Genomic DNA, 26,577 nt, shown 5'->3' with positions numbered 1-26,577 from the left:
CATTGCCATCCTCGTTTTTGAACTGAATATCGTAGCTTTTCGCAGTTTTCCAGGCTGAATTCTAGTACCTGATGTGTTGAGCGCATGAGGATGTAGTTGGTCACTTTGCCGAAGGGAAGTCCCAAGTTGATAACGTCGTTCTCCGTGCAGCTGCCCTCCGGGAGGTTACAGATGTGCACGACGCGTCCGGGACACGCTTTACGCTGAAGAAACTGAGAAAGGACACAAGAGATGAAATTACATATATTATTATATGTAACATTATTAAATATTGAATACATCAACAGTATGTAGATGAGATATGTGTGGACATTTAAGATGTCTGTGACTAGCAGTTTTGTTCAAACAGATGCATCATCTGGCACCTGCTGTGCTCACTAATGCCCTCTACTGGTGTTGAAATACAATATTGAAACTGTAATAATGAGACAGTGTAGCAGCTGAGGGTCTAAATGAGAGATGGCCAAACAAAAGTTGGCCCATAATGACCTTATGGGAAAGGAAAAAAAAACAAAACAAACAAAAAAAAAACATGCCATTTAATCATAACTTAATAACTAATTTATATTTTTTGCTTTAACTTTTTTTTTGTAAATATAGAGAATAAACAATATAAGTGATTTTTTTAATCTATAAATATAATATATTTTAATATAATATCAGGAATAATTAATATAACTTTTAAAAACAATTTAATGAGTGAATTTGATGAAAAATGAATGCAAAACCTTCAAAAATGTATTGATATTTTTGTTTAATTCTAAATAAAATAATACATTTAATACATTTTAATATAAAATATTTTCGGATATAATGCAACATTCATTTTTGGCCTACGCTCATTTTTGACCCTTCATTTTAAAAAGTACATGAACATAATTCATAAGCTTGAAATTTACAACTGAGTTAGAAAAAAATATTAAACATATTAAAAGCATATTAAAAAAAAAACACAGCAAGTTAATTTCTAATTTATATATATTTTTTGTTTTAGCTTTTCTTTTAAATCGAAAAACAAAAAAACAAAAAAAGTGACTTTTAATAAAAAAACATTAAAGCAAACTCCTTAAAACGTGTTTTATATTATTGTTTAATTTTAATAATATTGTACATGTTAATATAATATAGTTGGATGTAATGCAACTTTCATTTTTGATTTTTTTTGGCCCTTCATATTAAAAAGTTTAACAGAGTTACAACAGAGACAGAAAAAAAAATTGTAAACATACTAAAAGCTTAAACCTGATGTGAAAAAAAAAAAAAATAAAAAAATACGCCACTGAATTAAGTTCTAATTTGTATTTTTCATTTTAACATTTTTTAATGTAAAAAAGTGAATTTTAACAAAAAAAGCAAAACGTTCAAAAATGTATTGATATTTTTGTTTAATATATATATATATATATATATACACACACACACACACACACACATACATACATATATATATTGGTTTTTTTTATGTATTTTATTTTACTTTATTTATTATTTTTCCAAATCTAAATCCTGTGGTGCAAATATGCATGTAGTACAACTGTGTTTTAATATAATGTAGAATTATTAGCAAAATTGAAATTTTATAATTTAGGTATAATATAGATTTATTTGCTAAAATTGCATTTGTTATATTTTAGGTACTTTTTTTTTTATTTATGTTGTAATATTATCTAAATTTATATTTTTATTGTAGAATTCTATTAACCTGTACAAAATAGCCTCAATGAATGAATTTCAAGAAACAAGTAGATTGTTTATAAATTTAAATAAATACATTTTATTTTATTTCATTCAGTCCTCAATTAAGTTTGAATTTTGGCCCTTTATATTAAAAAGTTTGGGCATCTCTGTCATACATTTATATTAACATACTGTAAAACAAATGTCTCATAAAATGAAAAACAAATGAAAAAAATTATTATTCCATATTATAATATAACATTTTATATATAATCCCATTATAAATATGTTGAAATGTTCTATGATATTGATTCTAATTTAAAATTAGAATCATTAAAAAAAACCTTAAAATTAATTTAAAAGCTAGTCTCTAAAATGTAAATATAAAATTTTAGCTAATTAATCTACATTATAGCTATAATCCAAAGATGATCTAAAATAGATAATAAGTTAATAATAATTCTGTTATATTATTATATCATAATTTAAAGACCCTAGAAGGGATTTAAAGTGTTATTTTATCCAATTAATCTACATTTAAACATTTGCAGTCAGAAACAGTTTTAATGTTCCTGAATCAATCCATATTATGATAGAACATTTTATATATAATAAATAACATAAAATAAAAATGTTGAAATATAGATAGAAGATAAATTAGTAATAAATGATATTAGTAGACCATAATTTAAAGATTCATAATTAATCTACATTATCATTCAAACGTGCAGGCAAAACAAGAAGTTTCTTCATTTAACCAAAGATAAGTAAAAACAGTAAAATTGTAAAATATTGTTAAAATTTAAACTAGCTGTTTTCTATTTGAGTATATTTTAAAATGAAAAGCCATTACTCCAGTCTTCAGTCTTCAAGAAACATTTCTGATCATTTCCAATGTTGAAAACAGTTGTTTTGCTTAATATTTTCGTCAAAAAATTTTAAATACTCTAAAAGGCATGTCAAATTAATTTTTTACAACAGTAACACAAGCTAGATGAAGGTGGCACGGTGTGATTGACAGCATCAAGTGTGAGAGGCGCTCGGCCCACATGAGCGCAGGGTCAGAGACGAGGGTCAGTGTTTACGCTGCAATTTACACACCATAGAAAGAGAGTATTATAGCGTAAGCACCGCAGAGATCCACAGACTGCATGAGAACTGATTAATTATCATGAACGCCAAATGGAGAATGAAACCGGCGAGACTCGTGACGTTTCTGTCATCCGTGTAAACGAATGAACTCGGACCAGATATCAAAACGCTGCCAAATGTAACAAGCACTCGTGAATCCAAAGCCTTAAACCAATGTTAATCTAGACACGGTCGATTTCTGGGTTTATCTGCGGCTGGCCGCTGACCGAGAGCAGAGCTCGTGATAATTCAACGAATGGCTTCCTGCCAGACTTTCCCTTCGCCCAAATGTGCCAAAAAGGTCACGTCTCCATAAACACATACCAAAATAGACCGCCAAACAGGCTGTTTATGCCTCGGACTTATATATACACTGTATATAATGACTTCTGTGTGCTGGCCTAGTAAAATGCAACACCAGTGTTTTGGAGCTCGCTCAGCTTATTGTAGGCAGTCGAAGATCGTCGAGTGGCTCGATGTTCTGGCAATGAAGGTGATTATGTTGAAATGCTGGGTGAAACATTACTCTGGCAGTGGAGTGGAACACTGAGTGGCTGTGGTTGCTGCTGATTGGCCGGTTTGGAATGTCAATCAAAAGAAGCTTTTCTGTGATTGGTCTACCAATTGGTCTAAGATACAAAAGCTGACAAATATATACAGTTGAGGTCAAAAGTTTACATCCCCCTACATAAAATAAGAGGGATCGAACAAAATACTGACCTGAATAAGATATTTCACATAAAAGATGTTTACGTAGTTCATGAGAAAATAATAGTTGAATTTATAAAAACAACTCAACATACGCTTGATTCTTAATACTGTGTTGTTACCTGAATGATCCACAGCTGTGTGTTTTGTGTTTAGTGATAGTTGTTCATGAGTCTCTTGTTTGTCCTGAACAGTTAAACTGTCTGCTGTTCTTCAGAAAAATCCTTCAGATCCCACAAATTGGTTTTCCAGCATTTTTGTGTATTTCAACCCTTTCCAATAATGACTGTATGATTTTGAGATCCATCTTTTCACACTGAGGACAACTGAAGAACTCATATACGACTATTACAGAAGATTCAAACACTCACTGATGCTCCAGAAGGAAAAACAACACATTAAGAGACGGGGGGTGAAAACTTTTGAACATAGTGGAGATGTGTACATTTTTCTTATTTTGCCTCATATTTTTTCATTTAGTACTGCCCTTCAGAAGCTACTGAAGATACTTGCATGTTTTCCAGAAGAAAAAATAAGTTAAATTTACCCTTATCTTTAAATTCCAAAAGTTTTCACACCCCAGCTCTTAATGCACCGTGTTTCCATCTGAAGCATCAGTGAGCATTTGAAACTTCTGTAATAGTTGAATATGAGTCTCTCAGTTGTCCTCAGTGTGAAAAGATGGATCTCAAAATTATACTGTCATTGCTGGAAAGGATTCAAATACACAAAAATGCTGGAAAACCAAAGAATTTGTGGGACCTGAAGGATTTTTCTGAAGAACAGCAGACTAACTATTCAGGACAAACCAGGTACTCATGAACAACTATCACTAAACAAACAAAAAAAGATAGCTGTGGATCATTCAAGTAACAACCAGTAATCTTTTGAACCAGGTAATTTTTAATGTACATATTACTATCTTTTGAAAGGTTACGGCTTCAGTTTTGTACCTTTCCCCCCCTCACTGAAACTCAAAGTATTAAAGGTCTACAGAAGTGCTGTGAAACACTGAGTTTGAATACAACTCAGAATTTGCTAGTAAATTTAAGAAACGGTTACAAAGAAACAGTGAGTAATAACACACTGAAATAATCATGAAATTGTGTAAAACTGAAATAGCAGTTTGTTGCAAAACATACTCTAATACTCTGTTTTATTTATTAACTAGTAAATACGACCAGTCTTACAATATGTAACACAAATGTGACCCACATATGTGCTAAGTGTACATTTTTCGAAATTTAAATTTATACATCATATGAAAGCGAAATAAAAATAATCTAAATATTTAGAAAATCACCTTTAAACTTATTCAAATGTTTATAGCAATGCATGTTACTAATCAAAAATTACATTTTGATACATTTACGGTAGGAAATTTACAAAATATCTTCATGGAACATGATCTTTACTTAATATCCAAATGATTTTTGGCATAAAATAAAAATCAATAAATTTGACGCATCTAGTGTATTTTTGGCTATTGCTACAAATATACCCGTGCGACATAAGACTGGTTTTGTGGTCCAGGGTCACATATGACGTTACCAGTAACAGGAACGATATTTTTCTGTCACTGTCTATACCAACATCTTGTGTTATAAAAAAAGTATGTGTATTTAAATTACATCTTTTTACGTGACTGTAACAGAATGCAGTAGTGCTATATTACGAATGTAATATGACAATGACATATGGCAAGAAATCAAGAGATTTGTCGCGAGCACGTCATAAATTAGGAGAACGAAAGGCATTCTCTTTGGAGATCTAGCGATGACGGGAACCGTATCACGCTACAGATGAATCTGTTTGCTTATCTAGAGAGGGTTTACATTACTTTACATGAGCCCTGAAACAGGTTCATCTGAAATCTATAGCATGCGCTTTCTGAATTTCTTGGCAACCCCACCGTCAGAAAGCCTTTATCCCTCAAAGATCAGGTTACGATTCTGTGGCCTGAAATTGAATTCCCAACCTCAATCCTGGAACACATCACAGACATCTTGATTACGCGGCAGATCGGTTTGATCTGTCGGAAAATACATCGACCAGAATTTCTAGAGTACTGATTGAACGGAGTCTGTGCATCCTAGCTGCAAAACTAAAAGAGCGCCGCCGATGTAAAGCAGCTGTAAAACAGGTGGGTTTAATAGGAGCTAACATTAGCCCTCTCCAGCGGACTAAATCATAAATAACTTGGCTAAAAAGACCACCATAAAGAATCTTTGTGCGAGTCTCTGAATCCACAAGCTGGCAAGCGTGTAAAATACCGTCCTGCACAGGACATGGTTTCAATTATAGGTGGCAGACGTCTGTGCAAGGTCACAGCATCTAATCCGAAACAATGCTTCGCGCCGTCCACATGTGAGGACTTATCAGTCACACTCTGCCGTCTGTCCGAGCGCGACTAACATTACTACAGCTCATGCACACAAAGAACAAGCATGAGAGATGAAATGAAAAATAGACTGTTAGAAGACAAAGCGATGACAAGAATAATGGCGATGAAACGCATTATAACAATGAATGAAATACATATTTAGAAACTATATATATATATATATATATATATATATATATATACACACTACCAGTCCGAAAGTTTTTTTTTTTTTTTAAGAAGTCTCTTCTGCTCACCAAGCCTGCATTTACTTGATACAAAATACAGCAAAAGCAGTAATATTGTGAAATGTTTTAACTATTTAAAATAACTGCTTTCTATTTGAATGTATTTTAAAATGTAATTTATTCCTGTGATCAAAGCTAAATTTTCAGCATCATTACTTTAGTGTCACATGATCCTTCAGAAATCATTCTAATATTCTGATTTGCTAAAATTTTGTTATTTATATATATATTATTACTTTTATTTAGCAAGGATGCTTTAAATTGATCAAAAGTGATGATAAAGACATGTATAATGTTACAAAAGATTTCTATTTCAGACAAACGCTGTTCTTCTGAACTTCCTATTCGTCAAAGAAACCTGAAAACATTCTACTCAGCTGTTTTCAACATAATAATAATAATACATGATTTCTGAAGATTCGCTAAAAATTCAGCTTTGAAATCACAAGAATAAATTACATTTTGAAATATATTCAAATAGAAACCAGGTATTTTAAAAAGTAAAAATATTTCAAAATTTGTTTTTGCTGTACTTTGAATCAAATAAATGCAGGCTTGGTAAGCAGAAGAGACTTCTTTAAAAAACATTAAAAATCTTACAGTTCAAAAACTTTTGACTGTTAGTGTATATATAGTCATAAATGTAATTTATTAAATAAATCAATACTTTTATTCAATAAGCATGCATTGAATCATTCAAAAGTGACAGTAGAGATATTAATAATGGTACCATATTTTCTTTTGAACTGTTTGTTCATCAAAATATCCTGATAAAAATGCATCAGTTTCTACAGAAATATATATGTTTTTTAACACTGATAATAAGAAATGTTTCTCAAGCAGCTTTCCCATGCAGAAACAAATTATAATTGAACATATATATTACAATAAAAACATTTTAAATATCAATAGTATTTCACAACATTACTATTTTACTGCCTAGATGAGCATAAGAGACTTCTTTTAAAAACATAAAACATTTACTGAAAAAAATCAGGTTTTAACTGTAAAGCCAAAAATGTTGACATTAAAAATGTTGATTTTTATGCATTCTTTCTGACCAATATACTGTGCTTTATATCCTGTGTTGGGAAGTAATGAGTTAACAAAATAAATGTATCCTAATAGTAAACTTTTAGAGTTACAGAGAAAAATGTGTAATTAAAATTACAGTTACTTATGACGATTACATCTGAACATTTTCACACACATAGAGATTTGATTGATTTCTTTCCCAAATTGCATTGACTTCTCTAAAATATGAGACATAAGTGTTTCAGGAGTTTTTAGGACACACAATAGGACACAAGCTTACTTAATAACTATTTTATTTCTTATTTGGGTTTACATATATGCTTTATTTTTTTAAGATTAGCTGTTTTTTTTTTCAAAGCATTGTTAGATGCCATTGTTTTCATGTAATAGCTTGGTTTCAAAAAGAGTAGCATAGCTATTAAATCTAGTTATGATTTGCAATCAGTATTTAACTTCAGCTAAAGTCTGATTTTGTGGTGGCTGTGCTTTAAGTTACATTTTTATAATCTTAATTAAAAAAACTGAAGGATTTTGATAAGTCTGACAGAAATTGTTGAGCGCTACTGTAAGGTTTGAAAATGATTAACAACATTCATTAGAAATTTAGAAAAGCAATTAAAAGTAATCAGTTACATTACTTTAATAAAGTCACTGAAATAGTTACACTACTTAAACAGGGTAACTTGTGATCTGTAACCTATTACATTTCCAAAGTATCATGGGTGGCAGTTTTTCTTCTAATCACTCAGCACTGGCAGGTCTGGCAAAAAGATAAATCTGGAGGCTGATCACACAGCTAAATAAAGTCGCTGGACAACAAAAACTAGTGTTTGTTTTCACACAGGACCAGATTGGTCTGGCCTGAGTCATTCCCACCTCATTACAACGGCACGAAAACACAACAACCGCCTGAAACCGAGCATGATTGGCCCCTTATTATTAAGCTGAAAACTACAGTTGTGCTGGAAAGTTTGATACAAAAGATATAAAAACAACCCCATACTGATGCTACCGAACTGCACTCTTTACTTGTAAACAGCAACTGAGCCGTTCAATAATGCTGGCTTTCAACGAGGTGTGGCGGTGAAGATGGCTCAGTTGTCCTTCGAATAATAACCGTTAGACTGTGATAATAAGCACTAAGTAATCTGTCAGTCATCAAAATAGTGAGACCTAAATATAGTGTGCTCTGTATCTCAGCACTCTTGGCTTCGCTACAAACCCTGTGAGCTAAAGGCGGTAAGAACAACGCTATGAGATAAGCCAACAAACATTCACAATAACAACCTCAAATATTTAAATCACACTTCTTAAAAAGTCAACACCAAATATCATGTGAATCTTAATAAAAATACACTACCAGTCAAAAGTTTTTGAACAGTAAGATTTTTAATGAGACTTCTATGAAAAACTTTTGCTCACCAAGTCTGCATTTATTTGATCTAAACTACAACAAAAGCAGACATTTTGTGAAATATTTTTACTATTTAAAATATACATATTTATACATACACAATATACAATATATATATTTAAAAATGTAATTTATTCCTGTGATCAAAGCATTTTCAGTATCATTACTCCAGTGGTTAGTGTCAAATGATCATTTAGAAATCTTTCTAATATGCTGATTTGCTGCTCAAGAGACATTTTATTTATTATTATTATTAATTATTATTATTATCAATATTTAAAACATTTGAGTACATTTTCTTTGATCAATAGAAAGATCCAAAGGTCATCATTTATCTGAAATAAAAAAGGTTCTGTAACAACTTTTGTAATATATATATATATACATATATATATATAGAGAGAGAGAGAGAGAGAGAGAGGCAAAGAAATTATAGAAATTAATAGTTTTATTTAGCAAGGATGCATTAAATTGATCCAAAGTGATGATAAAACATTTATAGTGTTACAAAAGATTTCTATGGAACTTTCTGCTCATCAAAGAAACCTGAAACAATTCTACTCAGCTGTTTTTAACAAAATAATAACAATGAATGTTTCTTGAGCAGCATATCAGAATATTAGACTGATTTCTGAAGGATCATGTCACTGCATGTGTGCACATGAAATAAATTACATTTTCAAATATATTCAAAGAGAAAGCAGTTAATTTAAATAGTAAAAATATTTCAAAATGTTACTGTTTGTGCTATACTTTGGATCAAATAAATGCAGACTTGGCGAGCAGAAGAGACGTTTTTAAAAAAAACATTAAAAATTGTACTGTTCAAAAACTTTTGACTGTTTGTGTAAATAAATAAATAAGCAAAAAATATCTTTTTTGCCAAGTTCTAACCTTTGCCCCTGCTTGGTGCGAAGTAAATCCCGCCCCTGCAAGAGGAAATGACTTCATGGCTGTGGCAGGCAAATATGAAGCATTTCCAGTTGAAACATCTGTAGAAAACAAGAAACAGCACTTCAGATAAAAATGACTACAATTGTGTATAATACATTTAATCAACAAAATGTTCAGCAGATGAAACACTAAACAGTTAGACCTCATGGAATTTGTATGTGTGCTGATGTATTTCCTACTGAAACAGGAAGTTGGTAAATACTGAATAGCCAGTAGGCTTTAGCTTATGTTACTGTCCCACAAAAACACATTAAGTCACTTAATTTGCAACCAAATGATACTTGGAAAAGAATATAACGTTTTTTTTTTAAGTAAGTGAAAACTAAGACTGTTAGCGTAACTAAAGACACACAGATGTTTTGCATCTTACTAATGCTAGTCGATGGCAGGTGGTATCAGAAAAAGGACGTTTTGTCAACATACTGGACAAAACTGGTTACATTTCTGAGTACAAGATGAATTAATACTTTTTCAAAACCTATATATTTTGTGTGTCAAATTTGTTAACTTTAAGAAGTGCACTTTGTATATAGATCGCCTAAAAGCTAACAAACATGTTATAACTCATCTATATTACATCTAATCTAGAGTTAACCAGTTGACCAGTGAAAAGTTTTTCAATCGTTTCTGACAAACGCAAAATCTGGTGTTAGCATACGTCACGTCTGCAAGTCTGTAGACAGTCCACTCCCCCGCCACTGCACTGACAGCCCTAAAAATAGAGTCCTCGAAAATCACGTCCGAGAGCTTCCAGTCTCCTGAATTTTCAGCACTTGCACTGAAGGACAAATTAGGAGATTTGACTTACCTTGACTGGCAGCCGACGTGTACGCCATAGTGTTACTCAAAGCCATGTTGAGACATCCTTCAGACGACACTGGAAAGTGCACCGCTGCGAGTGTCGGGCTGTGAAGGGACAGCACTGCATTTAGATCCTAAATCCCAGTGCATCTGGTCTGACTATATCTTATGACACAGCTCGAATTCAGGTCATAACCCTCTCTATACGGAAGAAGACTCTTTATAAAATAGCGTTTAATACAGAGATAGGCTGTACTCATAAAATGCTTAACAAGAGTATCACAAGCGATGACCGGTACGAAGCAAGGATCAAAATAGACCACATACAAACAAGCCATTTAAAAGTATCTTGTTTCTACACCAGGTTAAACTGTAGCCGTCCATGCATCAGAGTTTGCTGGTTGATTATCACCATCACGAGACTCTTAAAAATACACCGCTTATCAATTGATGAATGATGTAACTTGATACAAATGGTATTTTCCTTTGTACTCACCTTTCGGTGTAGAGCGAACAGTTCTGAAGATGTAACTTGCCCTTCACATGCTGGTCCCAGTCCTGAAAACAGCACACACACACGGTACGCCTGTCAGATTGACTTCACTATGAGCCCTCTGTATGAGAGTGAGAGATTCCCCTGGCGTAGCCGCAACCTGGGCCAATTAGAAAGCTAGGAGTTTGCAGCGGAGAAAAGGCGAGCAGTAGTTGAGGACGAATGCGATTAGGGCAAACTCTTGCAGAACAACTGCGCCCTCGCCCCCTCTAAACCTGCCTCCACTCGACACATGCCAGCTGCCACAAAAGCATTCACACCCTAGTGTAACCAATGAGCCCATTTTAGCCAAGTATCACGAAAACCCTCTCAGTTCTGCTGAAATATTTGGAAAAAAACAGTTGCTGCTGTCGAGACCAGCTGGATCTCAGTTCTGTGTACTGGATGCTGGAGCTTACATAGTAATGGTAGCTTTGCATAAATCTGGAACATGTGGGAAAATAGTGAAGAGTTTGTCTTACAAATATTCGATTCTGTCACACCTAGTGTTAAGATTCGTCTTTGTTATATGATCACAAGAGGTCAGCATTAAATATAAGTATAAACAGGGTCAGGTGATATGATCTCAAGTGGACGGTGCTAACAGGTGGTAATGGAATCCTAAATGGTGTCTGGTCTGATCCAATCAACATTCTGAGTAGTTGAAAACACATCACATTGGTAAGCGTACATGCTAATCCATGTTTGAGGTTGGTGCAAATGGCCCATTTCCTTCAATCTCAACCAACAGATCTACTCACCTTCAGGTTGTAAACCTTCTTCTCACAAATGGTGCACTGATGGGGTAGGTGCGAAGGTGTCGTCCCGTGATAGTCATTGAACTGGTGGGGTTGTAATTGTAAGGTCATGCCTTCTTCACCTTGGGAAACCTGTGGCTGCTGTTGAAATCCCCCTTGCTGCCCAAGGGGTGGGCCAATCCCTGGACCACATGTTGAGTTGAACTTAGGATCTGCTGTGGGTTCCTCAGGGTTGTACAACTCTGCTCTCTGAGCCACAAACCCTGATCCAGGTGGTACCCAACCACCAGAACCAGTTACTGTACCTATATCCATCTTCCCCAAATTGATCGGACCTTTCCATTGATCCTTAGATCCCAGATTCTGATCATTGCTTCCTCCCATGAAACCGGTTTGTTGTACCGGTGCTTCCGAGGAGTAGAAGTCTCTTTGAAAATTGCTGTGGGCATTGTTTCTGGGTTGTGTAGAAGCTCCACCATACTGTGCTCCATCACAGGCTTTACTAGTGACCACGGAAGCACCTCCCAGATATCCAAACTGAAATCGACGGTCTGTGTCCGTCGAATACGTTCCAGACTTCTTGCCGAAATCATTGTGCTGACTTGCTTTCTGGTTGGACACCCCACTGAAGTTGGTGGGCCTGATTCCAGTAGGATTAGTGGCAAAGCCACCACCAACCAGTTGTCCCAGTGCAGCATTTGGCGGTGGAAAGGCTATGGGTGGAGGTGGAAAGGCCCCACTGTGGGCCTGGGCCATGTTAGAACCCCTAAGATGGTTGAAGAGAGGTTGGGACATGGCCACATTGGAAAGAACCTGATTTAGGACAGTGGCTGCGGCGGCGGTATTGGTGGTCTGGGCGAGTTTGAGGCGGTGTAGGGTGAGCTGGGCCTGGAGCTGGGCCAGCTGAAGACTGGCAGGACTCAGCAGCAGGTTCTGACCCACTCCACCATGAGCACCAGCCAGAGGAGCAGACTTATTATCAAGCTTTTCTCCTGAGGTACTGTGGAGAGACAGATAACATTTTGTCAGTTGAATAACCATGATCCATGGCAAATGTATGCAGTAAAAACTAGGAATCAACAAGTGAGTATCTTAACTTCTAAAGTTTATTGTATGGTTCCTCTTTGATTCTAAGAAAACTAGACTATTTTGAAGAAAATGCTTAATTTTTCTATTAAAAAAACTTATTGGCTATTCAAAAAGAACCTCAAAGCTCAAATAATTTGCCCAGACATAACAGGAGCCAAAAATGGTTACATGCACGAAAGAGCACAAAAATATGACTAAATCTCTAAATCATCGAGGCTGAGAAAAGTACACAACACTGCAGACAACAGGTAGCTAAATGCCATTATTATTACAGTTTTCCATGTTCGTTGAGTACATTTTTTTACACAGCTTTTTAAAAATGCCGGGTAGCCGGTGTTTTGTGTGTGTTTGGTCGATCAGCGTACACTTACATAACTGATAGTTCCTATAGAACTGTTTTAGACCCTACTCTGAAGTAGGAGCTAATTTAGTTCCCTCAAACAGAGTTCCTAGAATCAAATACGTTCCTAGTTCCTACGGTGCCGAACACACCAAAAAGCAGGAACTTCCGCCAAAAGTTCTGGGAACTATGAAAAGGCTCTACCGGTGCCAAAGCGCCTTTGAGTCACTACTTTAGTAATGGTTTTTGAAATTGAAAGGTGGCATTCTGCAAAACCTCAAGGTGCTGAAATGGATTTTTATCCAATTCACAAACATTCCTCCTGGCCAGACATGAGTACAGAAACTTTGGACTCCTTGTCCCTGTGTGAGTGGACTGATTAATGCGCTCACATGCTCGCTAAATTTAGCAAGCACTACTATCAATCAAAATATCTGTGCAAGCCTGATACCACTCTCGCTGAGCACACACCCTCCAAGCCAAGGGCTGACATAAGTGGCAAAGCCCCAGTTGTAATAGTGGTGAAAGAGGGAACAACAATATTTCTTGAGGATCGGGTAGACTTTTAACCTCATGAGGTAGATTTCAGGTGTTTCAAATACAAACCAAGGTTAAGAAAGTCAAGAAACAGCTGGAACAAGGGGAGGCCCACAGATCCTTTCAGATGTGAATTTGTGCAACTGAATCTTTTGGTGGGATTAGCACCTCTCCAGAGCAGTGCTAGAGTCATTTAAGATTATGACACGGACTTACAGGAGCCTTTCCAGATCGTAAAGTTCACACATCAATGCCAGACCTAAATAAGTTATCCCTTCTTTCTTTAGACAAGAAGATAATGAGATAAGCTTTTTTTTTGTTTGCTCATTACACAAGTGTTTCTGTACCCAGGGGTAATTTACCTCTCCACTTCTTGTTAAAGTTAGGGTAGGTGATTTCGGAGGGGCTAGCAATAGCGAGCTAGCTTTGAAAGCATAAGATCCCAGCCTCCCTACAAATCACTCTTCAAAGCCATGCCTCCTCCACAGGTGGACAAGAGGCCAACCAGCGAGAGACAATGTTGGTGCAGGGTTGAATGCAACCGGTGAGAAAACTTCACAGTACAAAGCGCATTATATTACAATAATAACACCTTATGTTCTCGCTCGGTCTGCATTAGCGTAATGGAACCCGCTGATGATGTATCAAGTCTGTGCGAATACACGCTGAAGTGCTATACAGGGCACCACTGGTGACTGGAACATACTCCTGGCTGAATGTGAAAGAACAGACCAAAATATCTATACCCCAAGCACATGGCTACATCAGTATCTCAAGCATTAGTCTAATGAATATAGACCTGATATTTATGCAGGGATACAGTGACTCTCATCTGTCAATGACATTACACAGCAAGAGCCAAGCCAACTGTAGAGCGCATACACGGTTATTGCTAATATAATACGCTGAAAATATGTAGGGTGCTTGATTTTATCCTTGCGTAATTGACGGGTTGTAAGAGTTTAAGATGGAAGTTTGAAAAGACAAAACAGATTTCATCATCATGCACAATATGACCAAGATGGTAAAAATTAAGGTTTTTGAGGGAAACATTCCAGGATATTTCTCAATATAGTGGACTTCATTGGGGAGCAAGTTGAAGGTCCAAATTGCAGTTTCGTTGTAGCTTCAAAGAGCTGTACACAATCCCAACCGAGGAATAAGGGTCTTATCTAACGGAACGATCGGTCATTTATATAAATTTATATACTTTCTTGACCACAAATGCTCTTCTTGCAAAAGCTTGACTTCACGCATTACGTAATCACGTTGGAAAGCTCACGCATGGTTAGTTCTTCGGTTCAAAAAGGTAGGGCGTAAAATTCCATCTAATTTTCTCTGCCACCTTCAAAATCACGTGACATCATTGTTTTACCTGTTTTTCTAAAGGGCATTTGACTTTCTTTGCATGTTCGCTTTGTAAACACTGGGTTGGTACTTCCGCCTACATCACGTGTTCCAACGCGATTATGTAATGCGTAAGGTCCAGCTAGTGCAAGATTGATGGTTAAAAAGTATATAAATTTGTAATTTTTTTTTTTTTTTGGAAAAAGACCAATCGTTTTGCTAGATAAGACCCTTATTCCTCAGCTGATTTCCACTGAAGTCCACTATATGTAAAAGTAATGCACGGTTAGTTCTTTGTCTGTGTACTTTGGTTCAAAAAGATAGGGTAGAGCGAAAAACTCCATCTCATTTTCTCAGCCAACTTTAAAATCGTCTGACAATGTTGTTTTACCTTTTTTATAAAGGGCGTTTGACTTTCTTTGCATGTTCGCTTTGTAAACACTGGGTCAGTACGTCCAGCAAGTGCAAGATGAGCATTCGTGGTTAAAAAGTATATTAACCTTTATTTTCTTTAGAAAATGACCGACCGTCACACTAGATAAGACCCTTATTCCTCCGCTGATTTCCATATATTTTTAATACTTTTTAACTACAAATTCTTGTCTTGTACTAGCTCTGTGATACGCATCCACGACTTCACGCATTACGTAATCATTCTGGAAAAGTAACGTGTGGTTAGTTCTTCGTCTGTGTACTTCGGTTCAAAAAGGTAGGGTAGGGCGAATCATCATTATTTTACCTTTTTATGTAAAGGGAGTTTGACTTTCTTTGCACGTTTGCTTTGTAAACACTAGGTCGGGTACTTCTGCCTGCGTGGCGTGTTCCAATGTTATTTCATAATGCGTGAAGTCCAGCTAGTGCAAGATGAGCATTTGTGGGTAAAAAGTATATAAATCGTTTTTTTTTTTTTTTTTTTTAGAAAATGACCAATCGTTTCACTAGATAAGACCCTTATTCCTTAGCTGATTCCCATTGAAGTCCACTATATGGAAAAGTAACGTGCGGTTAGTTCTTTGCCTGTGTAATTGGTTCAAAAAGGTAGGGTAGGGTGAAAAACTAATTTCATTTTCTCCTCCAAATTCAATATTGTCTGACATCATTGTTTTACCTTTTTTTATAAGGGGCGTTTGACTTTCTTTGCACATTCGCTTTGTAAACACTGGGTCAGTGCTTTTACTTAATGCGTTTGTGGTTAAAAGATATATAAATCTGTATTTTTTTTTAGAAAATGACTGATCGTTTTGCTAGATAAAACCCTTATTCCTCGGATGATTTCCTGTGAAGTCCACTATATGGAAAAGTAACGCATGGTTACTTAGCTATTCAAAAAGAACCTCGAAGCTCAAAGATTTTTTTTTTTTTTTTTTTTTTATTTTTTTGGCGTTTTTGCTTTTATTACGATAGGACAGTATGTTGATTTGAAGTACTTTGGTTTCAAAAGGTAGGGTAGGGTGAAAAAACTCTCATCTCATTTTCTCCGCCAACTTCAAAATCATCCGACATCGTTGTTTTACCTTTTTTGTGAAGGGCGTTTGACTTTTTTGCACATTCGCTTTATAAACAAGTCCAGCTAGTGCAAGACGAGCATTTGTGGTTAAAAAGTATATAAATTTGTGTATTTTATTTTATTATTATTATTTTTTTTTTTGACCAGTCATTTCACTAGATGAGACCCTCAAAAACCATAATTTCTTTTCGACTGAAGAAAGACAGACATGAACATCTTGGATTGACATGGGAGTAAATTATCAAGAAATTTTAATCTGGAGTAAAACTAATCCTTCAAGATATTAGTTTCATTATTAGCATGTTAGCACACAGCTAAGGGTTTCTGATGCCTCAAAAGGCACTTTATATCTTTGTGGACATTATAAGATGTACATACAGTTTTATTTTTATTGTTATAAGCAGTAGCAGCAGTATAATGGCAGTAAACAGGTACTTAAATATGGGTTTATATTACCACAGTACTACACATGTACAACCTGGCACGTAAAACGGCATGTGAAATGTAAAGGAAATCTTGGGCCAAGACACAACGTACATAAATTAGATTTTATGGTACAACTGGCTCTTGAGACCCAACAGCTGGTCAACTGTAGCATACCACAATTCAGAGTGCAGAAATGGAGCCATTGATGGATTTCAGAAGTCTAGCTTTATGGTTGGCATGGTATAAAATGATCTTACACATTGCAAGCGCACGTAAACGCGACTCTCTTAGATTGTATTTCGAAAACATTGTAACATTAGTAGCACATAAGTAGTGCTTAATTCCTACCTGAATAGCTTTGTTTGACAGATTTGTTTTTCTCCCTCTAAAAACTATTTGCGCTTTTGTAAGTATATCGTATCATTGCTTTTTATATCATTGGTGAAAACATAAACAAAAATTTGTCTGCAATTTCGGACTGTATGACATTACGGCGGTATCGCCCTAACATCATGACTCAAACGCCCAAAATACACCAGTGACATACAACACAGCACACTCAGCTACTGCCGCAAACCAATACGGCTCTCACAGCTGCCCGCTCGCTTCTGCACTCGAGTCGTCTCATATAAGCAGAGGACCCAGGCGTCAAATGCCCTGCGCCAATTAATACAAGCCCGTCTTAGGACAGGAAATCTGTGGAGCATAATTATACGCCATTGTGCGTGTACAATGTCTTTGCACCAATCAGAGTCGTGGGAAGAAACAATCTGTGGGACTCTTCGTCTAGCACTAGATAATCCCGGGATGAATTGGCAAGAGTATAGAGGTCATGCTACGCCGACCTCAAATGTGTCCTGAAAGCAACTGTTCGAGTTTATAAGAGCTGGACTTTCATTGGATGGAAATGAATGACATCATGGCTCAGATAGAGGACAGTGTCTGCAATGCCTGAACATGACAAAGTGATGGAAATATGCTTCTACTGTCCACATTTGAAAGTCACTTAAAAAAAAAGCATCTGCTAAAGAACTAAATGTAAATGTATACAGCAATTACAATAATTTGTAATAACATGGTACTAACCCTGAAACCACTGTCAGTACACTGTAAGTACACATACTGTAAAATAAAGTCTAACTATTAGTACTTTTATTCTGCAGCAATCCATTAAATTGTTCAAATGTGACCCTGGACCACAAAACCAGTCATAAGGGTAAATTTTTTGAAGATTTATACATCATTATAATAAATAAATACGCTTTCTATTGATGTATGGTTTGTTAGGATAGGACAATATTTGGTTGAGATACAACTATTTGAAAATCTTGAATCTGAGGGTGCAAAAAAATATTCTCAGAATATTGAGAAAATCGCCTTTAAAGTTGTCCAAATGAAGTTCTTAGTAATGCATATTACTAATTAAAAATTAAGTTTTGATATAGTTACGTTAGGAAATTTACAAAATATCTTCATGTAACATGATCTTTACTTAATATCCTAATGATTTTTTGGCATACAAGAAAAATAATTTTAACCCATACGCTGTATTGTTGGCTATTGCTACAAATATACCCTTGCTGCTTATGACTAGTTTTGTGGTCCAGGGTCATAAATGATTAAATGTAAATGTAAATATATATATATATATATATATATATATATATATATATATACACACATACATACATGCTATGTACTTATTATAGAAATTACAATAACTTTGTTATAACCTGGTAACCAGGAGGTTACCTTATACTACTCAGTACTTTCTTGGATAAGTAAGTACACATACTGTAAAATAAAGTGTAACCATTAATACTTTTATTCTGTGAGGATCCAATAAATTGTTCAAATGTGTCAGTAAAAATATTTAAAAATGAAAAGATTTCTATTTTGAGTAAATGCTATCCATTTGAACTATCTAAAAAAAAAACTGTTTCCAACAAAAATATTAAGCAGTTCAACTGTTTTCAACCTAGATAATATATTTTTTTTTTCTTTTTTTTTGAGCAGCAAATCAGCATATTAGAATGATTTCTAAAGGATCACGTGATACTGAAGACTGAAGTAATAAAGCTGAAAATTCAGCTTTACATCACATGAATAAATTACATTTTAAAATATATTCACATAGAAAATAGTTATTTGAAATTGTAATAATATTTCACTTGTTTTTAATAAATGCATTCTTGGTGAACATAAGAGACAATTAAGAGACTTTTTCAAAAACATTTTTTAACAGTAGTTCTGTTGTCCTTAGCCTACAAAAACATTTGCAATTATTACAATGCGACAAAAACATTTACCAGCGACGACAACTGAGAATTGAGAAAATCCACGCACTCACGTACATATATAAAAATAACCATGCATGTGAAATAGTATCAGGTGTTCAAGTAGCAAACATAAAAACTGGTTTAGTATTGTTTTTGTTTTAATTAGAGAGAAAGACATGTTGTCTTGTACATTTAATTGTAGATTCATGTGTTAAATATGGTACGTGTGACCATATTCTGCTTCTGTAAAGCATTACAGTCATTAAATCAAAATGTTAAAGTGGCACCTTTACACAAACACTGATTTTTTGCTCTATTTTTATCTTTACATATACATACATTTTAAACGTTTACAATTTCCTTTAAATCTACTTCATCCTTAACTTAAACAGCACTTAACTATGTTATTATATACTCATAAAAAGCTAAACAGGTCTATAAATCTGCTGTAGAAACCAAAAATCTGTCTAAATACATGCATATTTGGTGCATTACAAAAATAAATATATAACTACAAACTGCTCAAAATACAATAAAGAAGTGCTCCTGAAAATGAATAACTAATAAACATTTTGACAAGGAAATCAGAGGCCTTCTATCCCAACAAACTTGTAATGGTGCGCATGTATTACCATATTCAGTTACCGCTAACAGGAGCATCTGGTGTCTGAAATGTAATGTACTGTATGTACAAGGTTTCGTTTCACATCGGCTTTAAATGCTAGCACACTTTATTAAGCTTAAAGTGTAAAAGTACAGATAAAATGATCTGCAAATGTAGAATATTCTAACTATATGATGTCAATTCACTATAGTTTAATAAGAGAACAAACTTGATTTGTGTTTACATCAGAAGACTCTTATTCCATTTAGACGTAATTTATTTAGACATAATTTTATTTTGACAATCTAAAAAGTGAAAATGGTAAATTGCTGAATTAAAAACCTATTTTAGTCTGGTCTGGATCTTATATTCATTGGTGTACAGTAAACAATTTAATACAGAAACTGCTGGTAAATTTCACACACAGTTACAAAGAATCAGAAAGTACCACATGCATGTTTAAAGTATAAAGACTAAAATAGTATTTTCTCATACAATGTACTCCAATAAACTTTGAAATGACATTAAACACGATTTCTGACTTCGAAAATTAAACTAGACGTTCCACACAAATCCCAGCCGAATGCAAAAGCAAAAACTGCGACAACCTCCAAAAGTTAAATTGTTTTAAAATTCGTAGAATCGCTTCATGAAAACCAACACACACCTTCGTCTCCACACACAACTTCACATCTGTCGCCCTTATCCTGAAACGTCACTCAACAAACATCTCACAAAGCGTTTTTTTTCTCCTCACACTACATCTGCAGGCCGCGCTCAGAGAGGAAATAATAAATTAGCCCCTTAAGATGTGTGACAAACAGATTTAAAAGAGCGTTAAATCAAAAGAAACCTGGCAGCCGCTTTACAACTTATGGCAGAACACCGAGTCAACACATCAGCAAGATGCTGGCTCTTACCTCCGTTCCTTCACTCAAGCCTTCACTACAGGTTTCTCTCTCTTTATAACGGCCTTTGCTCGAATCCAGCAGGACTCTGAGTTCACTAGCCGCCTGTAGTTCCCTTTGCCATGAATGCGTGCTTGCTCTCGCAGGCTGATTTGGCCTGGAATAGCGGCTGGAGTGATGAAGTGTCACATGTGCTTCGCAAAAGTGTGTGAAGGGAAAACAGGGAGGGCGATGTTACATGAACTAACACCTTATGGATAAAACCATTCCCAAATGGGACGTGCCTCCACATCCGACGCATCAACTACTTTACCATGCACGACAGATTTTCTAGTTACATTTTAGTGGAGCCTGGAGAAAAACAAACAAGCAGACGAAAAACTATTATATATTTTGTAAGTGTAACAAGAATCAACATTTTTCTACTTTATACAATACGGATGTGCTGTAATAAGCAGAAAATAAAAGCTTTTGTTGTAAAATTCCTGAAATACGAAACAAATTTCATTTTAGCTGTAAAGCAGCTTTAGAAAAGACAAAGTTAATGTTATTTAGATCAATTTAGTATAATGTTGTTTCAATTTGGTGTAATAACTGTGTAATAAATGTAGACATGTTGATTTAATCATATTAAAATGAAATCATGTAATTTAGCTAATTTATTAGTAAATACAGCCAATTTTAAATCCATTAACTACACTGATTTTCAAAGTTGTAAATAAAAGAAAGATTATAAATACTATTTATGTTTTTCTACTTAGACATTTCACCTTTAACACACCTTGTGAAAAAGTTTTCTACACCAATTTTTTTGTAGCATAAACTAGGAGTTCTGTATTTATTTACTACATATGTAAACATAAAATATTGCTAAATAAATGCTATTTCAGTTTTTTTTTACTTGGATATTTCACGTTTGGCCCCTTCCTCACTTTTCTTTTTAAGAGTTGAAATTTGTTTTTGTTATTTGTTTATTTTTACTCCATGTTTAATATTTTGTTTAAGTCTGATTAATATGGCTTTGTTTAAGGTGTGTATCTATATATTTTTTTATTTGATATATATACAGTTTGTGGGATTCTGGTTTGTTTTGTATTTTCAGAAAAACTGTTTGAAAATCTGTCATAAATAAATAAATATATAAGAAATTTCACGTTTAATACAACAACTTTTTTTGATGTGTATACACCAATTTTTGTAGTATAAATTACAATAAAATTGTACGGAATAATTTTAAAATTAGATCTAAATTTGAACTATTTCATTTAAACTTGCAGATTGTCTGCAGTAAAACATTTATTTTTATTTTTAATGGATATAAAATAGCTATATTTTAATCTGTTCTGACTCTTAAAAACGACAGAGGTTAATTCAGTCAAATTAAAAGTAAGAAATAGAATTAAAATGTACAAAAATGGGACAAAAAACACAACCCCTTGATTTAAACTATTAGCGATATTAACATTTATTTAATTAAATTAAATATAACTTTTTTTTTTTTTAAAGGATACATTAATTTGTATAAAAATGTAAACTTATTTTAAATATAACCAAATAAAGCACATTTTTAGATTTAAGTAATTTGTATAGCTTCACAATTAACATTAGTTATTAGTTAATGTGAACTAAGAATGAACAACAGTTCTACAGCATTTATTTATCTTAGTTAATGTTAATTTAAACACTTACTAATGCATAATTATTATCAAAAGGTGTGTTTGTTCGAACATTAGTTAATGCACTAACATGAAAAAACAATGAATGACTGTATTTTTATTAACTAACGTTAACAAGATTAATAAATAGTGTAATAAATGTTTTGTTCATTGTTCGTTCATGTTATTTAACACATTAATGTTAAAAAATGGCACCTTATAAGTGTTACCAATTCATTAAATTAAATATAACTTAATTTAATTGAATTAACACAAATTAATTTAAATGTTACCACGTGAAGCACATTTTTAGGTTGCCAGGCAAAAAATAACACGCACGTTAAAAATACGCATGCAAGACCTTTAAAACGAATTAAAGTGAAATCTAAGTGAAACCCGAGCCATCCAATCCTAGACGAAAATGTTCTTCTGGAGTCACGCACAAGTTTGTAGGATAATGTTAGAGTATTAAATCCTGAACGTGATCCTTGTTTGACAGCATTCTGTCTTTGCCAAGACGCCCACCTGGCCCTGAACTTCAGATGTCGAGTGTTCGCTATGTCCTAGTTTTCACATTTTTAATTAGCAACATCAGTGCGCTGGAATGACAGATGAGTGCTATCACCTGCTTATCATGATAAACTGAAGCGCTGACAGCATCTGGGATAAAACGCAACACCCTGACAGATCAACTGCAATTATTGGGAATATTAACACACAACAGAATGTCATTATAAACCGCGAACACATCCACAAGCCTCGGCTGGAAATATTGGACAAAACTACTGATGAAATCTGAAAATAAATAACATGTGGTCACACGTAATCACGCAACAGTTAAAATAATTTCATTTCATTTGTTTAATTGCTGAATTGTGTTTGTTGCAAAACAACACATTTTTGCTAAATTACAATGGAATTGTAATCAATAGTTATTGTAAAAACTGTATAAAAGATAACGAATATAAGTTTATTTGGTAACACTTTACAATAAGGTTCATTAGTTAACATTAGTTAACTACGTTAGTAAACATGAACTAAGATCAAACAACACTTAATTACTTAATACTTAAAACTTAATGTTAATTTCAACATTTACTAATGCATTTATTTGTGATTTATTAAAATCACAAGTTGTGTTTGTTAACATTAGTTTATACACTGTGAGCTAACATGAACAAACTGTATTTTTATTAACTAACGTTAAAGATTAATAAAGTGTGTAATAAATGTATTGTTCATTGTTTGTTTGTGTTAGTTAATACATTAATTTTAACAAATGACAATTTATTGTAAAGTATTGTTTTTTTTTTTTTTTTAGAAATCTGTTTGTTTGCTATCATAATGTAAATATTGTAATGATATTAAGAATGAACAGTTTTGTTATTAATGTTATTTTAGGATTTATAATTTTCTTTACCTTTAACACAAGCAACAGCTAAAATACAGAATATATAAACTCAAAAATATGTAAAATAGTAGATATTTTATGAAATTCTGTACTTTTAGTAATGGGAAATTTAGTAACTGAATGTCTAAATTGAATTGTCATTTTTCAAAATATTTACCACATTGTTTTCATGTAAATTTATGAATACTCAAAAATTTTCTTTAAGTTAGATCCTTCTGTGAAATTAAGCGTTGTTGCACTACGGGCCATTGAACAAAAACATTAGATGTAATTTTAAGCTTGAATTGCCCTTTAAAAGAAAAGTCCACTTCCAAAACAAAGATTGACATATTATGTACTCACCCCATTCTCATCCAAGATGTTCATGTCTTTCTTTCTTCAGTCGTAAAGAAATTATGTTTTTTGAGGAAAACATTTCAGCATTTTTCTCCATATAATGGACTGATATGTTGCCCCGATTTTGAACTTCAAAAATGCAGTTTAAATGCGGCTTCAAATGATCCCAAATGTGGTTGTAAACGATCCCAGACGAGGAAGAAGGGTCTTATCTAGTGAAACGATCGTTTTTTTCCATTTGAAAAATACAATTTAAATACTTTTTAATCTCAAATGCTCGTCTTGCCTTTCTCTCCATGAACTCTGTGTATTCTGGTTCAAGACAGTTAGGGTATGTCCAAAAACTCTGACCGTATTTTCTCCTACATCGCTGCAGAAGTACCGACCCAGTGTTTGCAATGTGAACATGCAAAGAAGATCAAACACCCTTAACAAAGAAGGTAAAACAGCGATATAGGACGATTTTGAAGTTGAGGGAGAACATGAGATGGGAGTTTTTCGACATACCCGAACTGTCACGAACCAGAACAAAAACAGTCCAAGCAGAGTAAGACAAGACGAGCGTTTTTTTAAACTGCATTTTGGAAGTTCAAAATCAGGGCACCATAGTAGTCCATTATATGAAGAAAAATGCTGAAATGTTTTCCTCAAAAAACATAATTTCTTTACAATTGAAGAAAGAAAGACATGAACATCTTGGATGACAAGGGGGTGAGGACATTCTATGTGAATCTTTTGGAAATTTTAGATTCATTTCATATAAATGATCTTAAATTTTTGTTGATGGCAAGATGCTTTAATCGTGTTATTTTTAGTCAGTTTTAAACTGTATAAAATGTATTGAAAATATACAAATAGTTCAAATTAATGATGTGATTTTGTTTTGTTATTAAATTTAAATTTAATCTAAATCTAAATTCTACATTTCAAATTTCAAATTCATTCCACATCTTGTTTACAGCCTCAATTTAAATTAAATTCAAACTGTAGCAGATTTTAAATATGGTGCCCATTCCAAATTTATTTCTGGCTGATGTTAAGCAAAGCTCTCTATGAAGATACTCTGTGCAATATTTGAAGAATAATTAAAGAGTAATAAAACACAATGACTTCATTTGAAAATAATACCAATGAAACTTGAAACTCAACAGGTTCAAATATGTTGACCTCAAACACATGCAGTCACCAAACCCTGAAGCCAAGCTGCTTTAAGAGCCGCTGAATACCAGCACTGAAAGAGAAATCTGTCCAAACTCAGCCCTCAAATAGAACTTTTACTAAATAATTACATTATCTCACTTTAAAGCACAAATAAACATACTTTTGTATGTTGGTTTCAAACATCTAATTACGTGTTATACATTGTTTTATGTTTTAAAGTGTGCAGATAATTATAAACACACATACATTAGTATATAATACATTTCAAATGCGTATTATTTATTTTTACTTAATATAGCACATCATGCTGTAGTATCAGAATTCTCACTCCTAACTAGTTGCTTATTAGCACGCCTATTATTTAGATATTGGCTGTTTATTAGTACTTCTAAAGCACTAAACTTAACAACTAACTATTAATAAGCAGCAAATTAGAAGTTTATTGAGGTAAAGTCATAGTTAATGGTTTGTTAATAGCGAGAAATGGACCTTAAAATAAAATGTGACCAAGCTTATGACCTTGTTTAAAAAATATTTTGATTATCTGGCAACCATTTATTTGTTAATCAAGTATAATTTTAGGCGGTTGTTTTGTAGTGCTCTTCACGGTCTGCCATAAACAGGCCTTTGTACACAAGCGGCCCAGCTTCCAATTCCCAGCGAGGTGCCAATGTGACAGATTTACAGCCAGCCATCTGTTGGCATTCAGAGCGGACGACACAACAACCAGCATTTGAGATTCTTTCCCCTTTTTTAGCCACACGGGGCCACAGGACACAGGACGGGGCCGCAGGACCCTTGTGACAGGTATAACATGACTACTGTAAAACTACACCTTTACTTTCATGCCAAAACAAAGAGGAGGAAAACCAGCAACCTTTGTTGATCGGAGAAATTAAACTGTATTTAAAGCGACATGCCTTGACATAAAGGTAAAAAAAGTATTAATTAATAAAAAGTTAATACGTAAACAAAACCAAATTAAAATTAAAATATATAAACAAGTAAAAAGCATTATATGTGACATGGAATTTTCACTGTCCCACCACATAAAAATTAATATTAAGTAATATTGTTGTTATTTAAAATGCATTAAATGGTTAAACATTTATTTAAGCTATATGGACCTGTTGTTATAAAAGTTGTTTGTTATTTGATTTTTTAAATTTTTGAGCCAAATCTCAAAATTGTCCAATGATGTCACTGTCTCAAGCATGGTTTAATTAAACACAACTTTTATAAATGAAAAAGAAAAGCATAAAAATGTTAATAAATAACTCTGGCACAATTGTACAAGTGTCTATTTTAGTAAATGCCAATTATTTTTTCATCCATA

The 26,577-nt window shown here is 33.8% G+C and overlaps 1 protein-coding gene across 2 annotated transcripts in view; it reads right to left on the bottom strand.

Moving 5' to 3' along the window:
- rbm20 (RNA binding motif protein 20) overlaps positions 1-26,577 on the bottom strand; it is a 75,265-nt gene that overhangs the window by 15,015 nt on the left and 33,673 nt on the right. The window contains exons 1-6 of one of the 2 annotated variants that reach the window (XM_051095677.1): positions 20,691-20,871; positions 11,645-12,641; positions 10,848-10,909; positions 10,359-10,456; positions 9,491-9,588; positions 69-212 (exon numbers count right to left, since the gene is read on the bottom strand). In XM_051095677.1, the coding sequence (XP_050951634.1) occupies positions 69-212; positions 9,491-9,588; positions 10,359-10,456; positions 10,848-10,909; positions 11,645-12,436 (1,194 nt within the window). In that variant the 5' untranslated portion in view covers positions 12,437-12,641; positions 20,691-20,871. Of the gene's footprint in view, positions 1-68; positions 213-9,490; positions 9,589-10,358; positions 10,457-10,847; positions 10,910-11,644; positions 12,642-20,690; positions 20,872-26,577 lie in introns of those variants that run through there. The other variant, XM_051095676.1, reaches the window with a different exon arrangement.

The sequence above is a fragment of the Labeo rohita genome, chromosome 22 (genome assembly GCF_022985175.1).
Source record: "Labeo rohita strain BAU-BD-2019 chromosome 22, IGBB_LRoh.1.0, whole genome shotgun sequence".
Lineage (NCBI taxonomy): Eukaryota > Metazoa > Chordata > Actinopteri > Cypriniformes > Cyprinidae > Labeo > Labeo rohita.
This window is presented reverse-complemented; position numbering and strand designations above follow the sequence as displayed.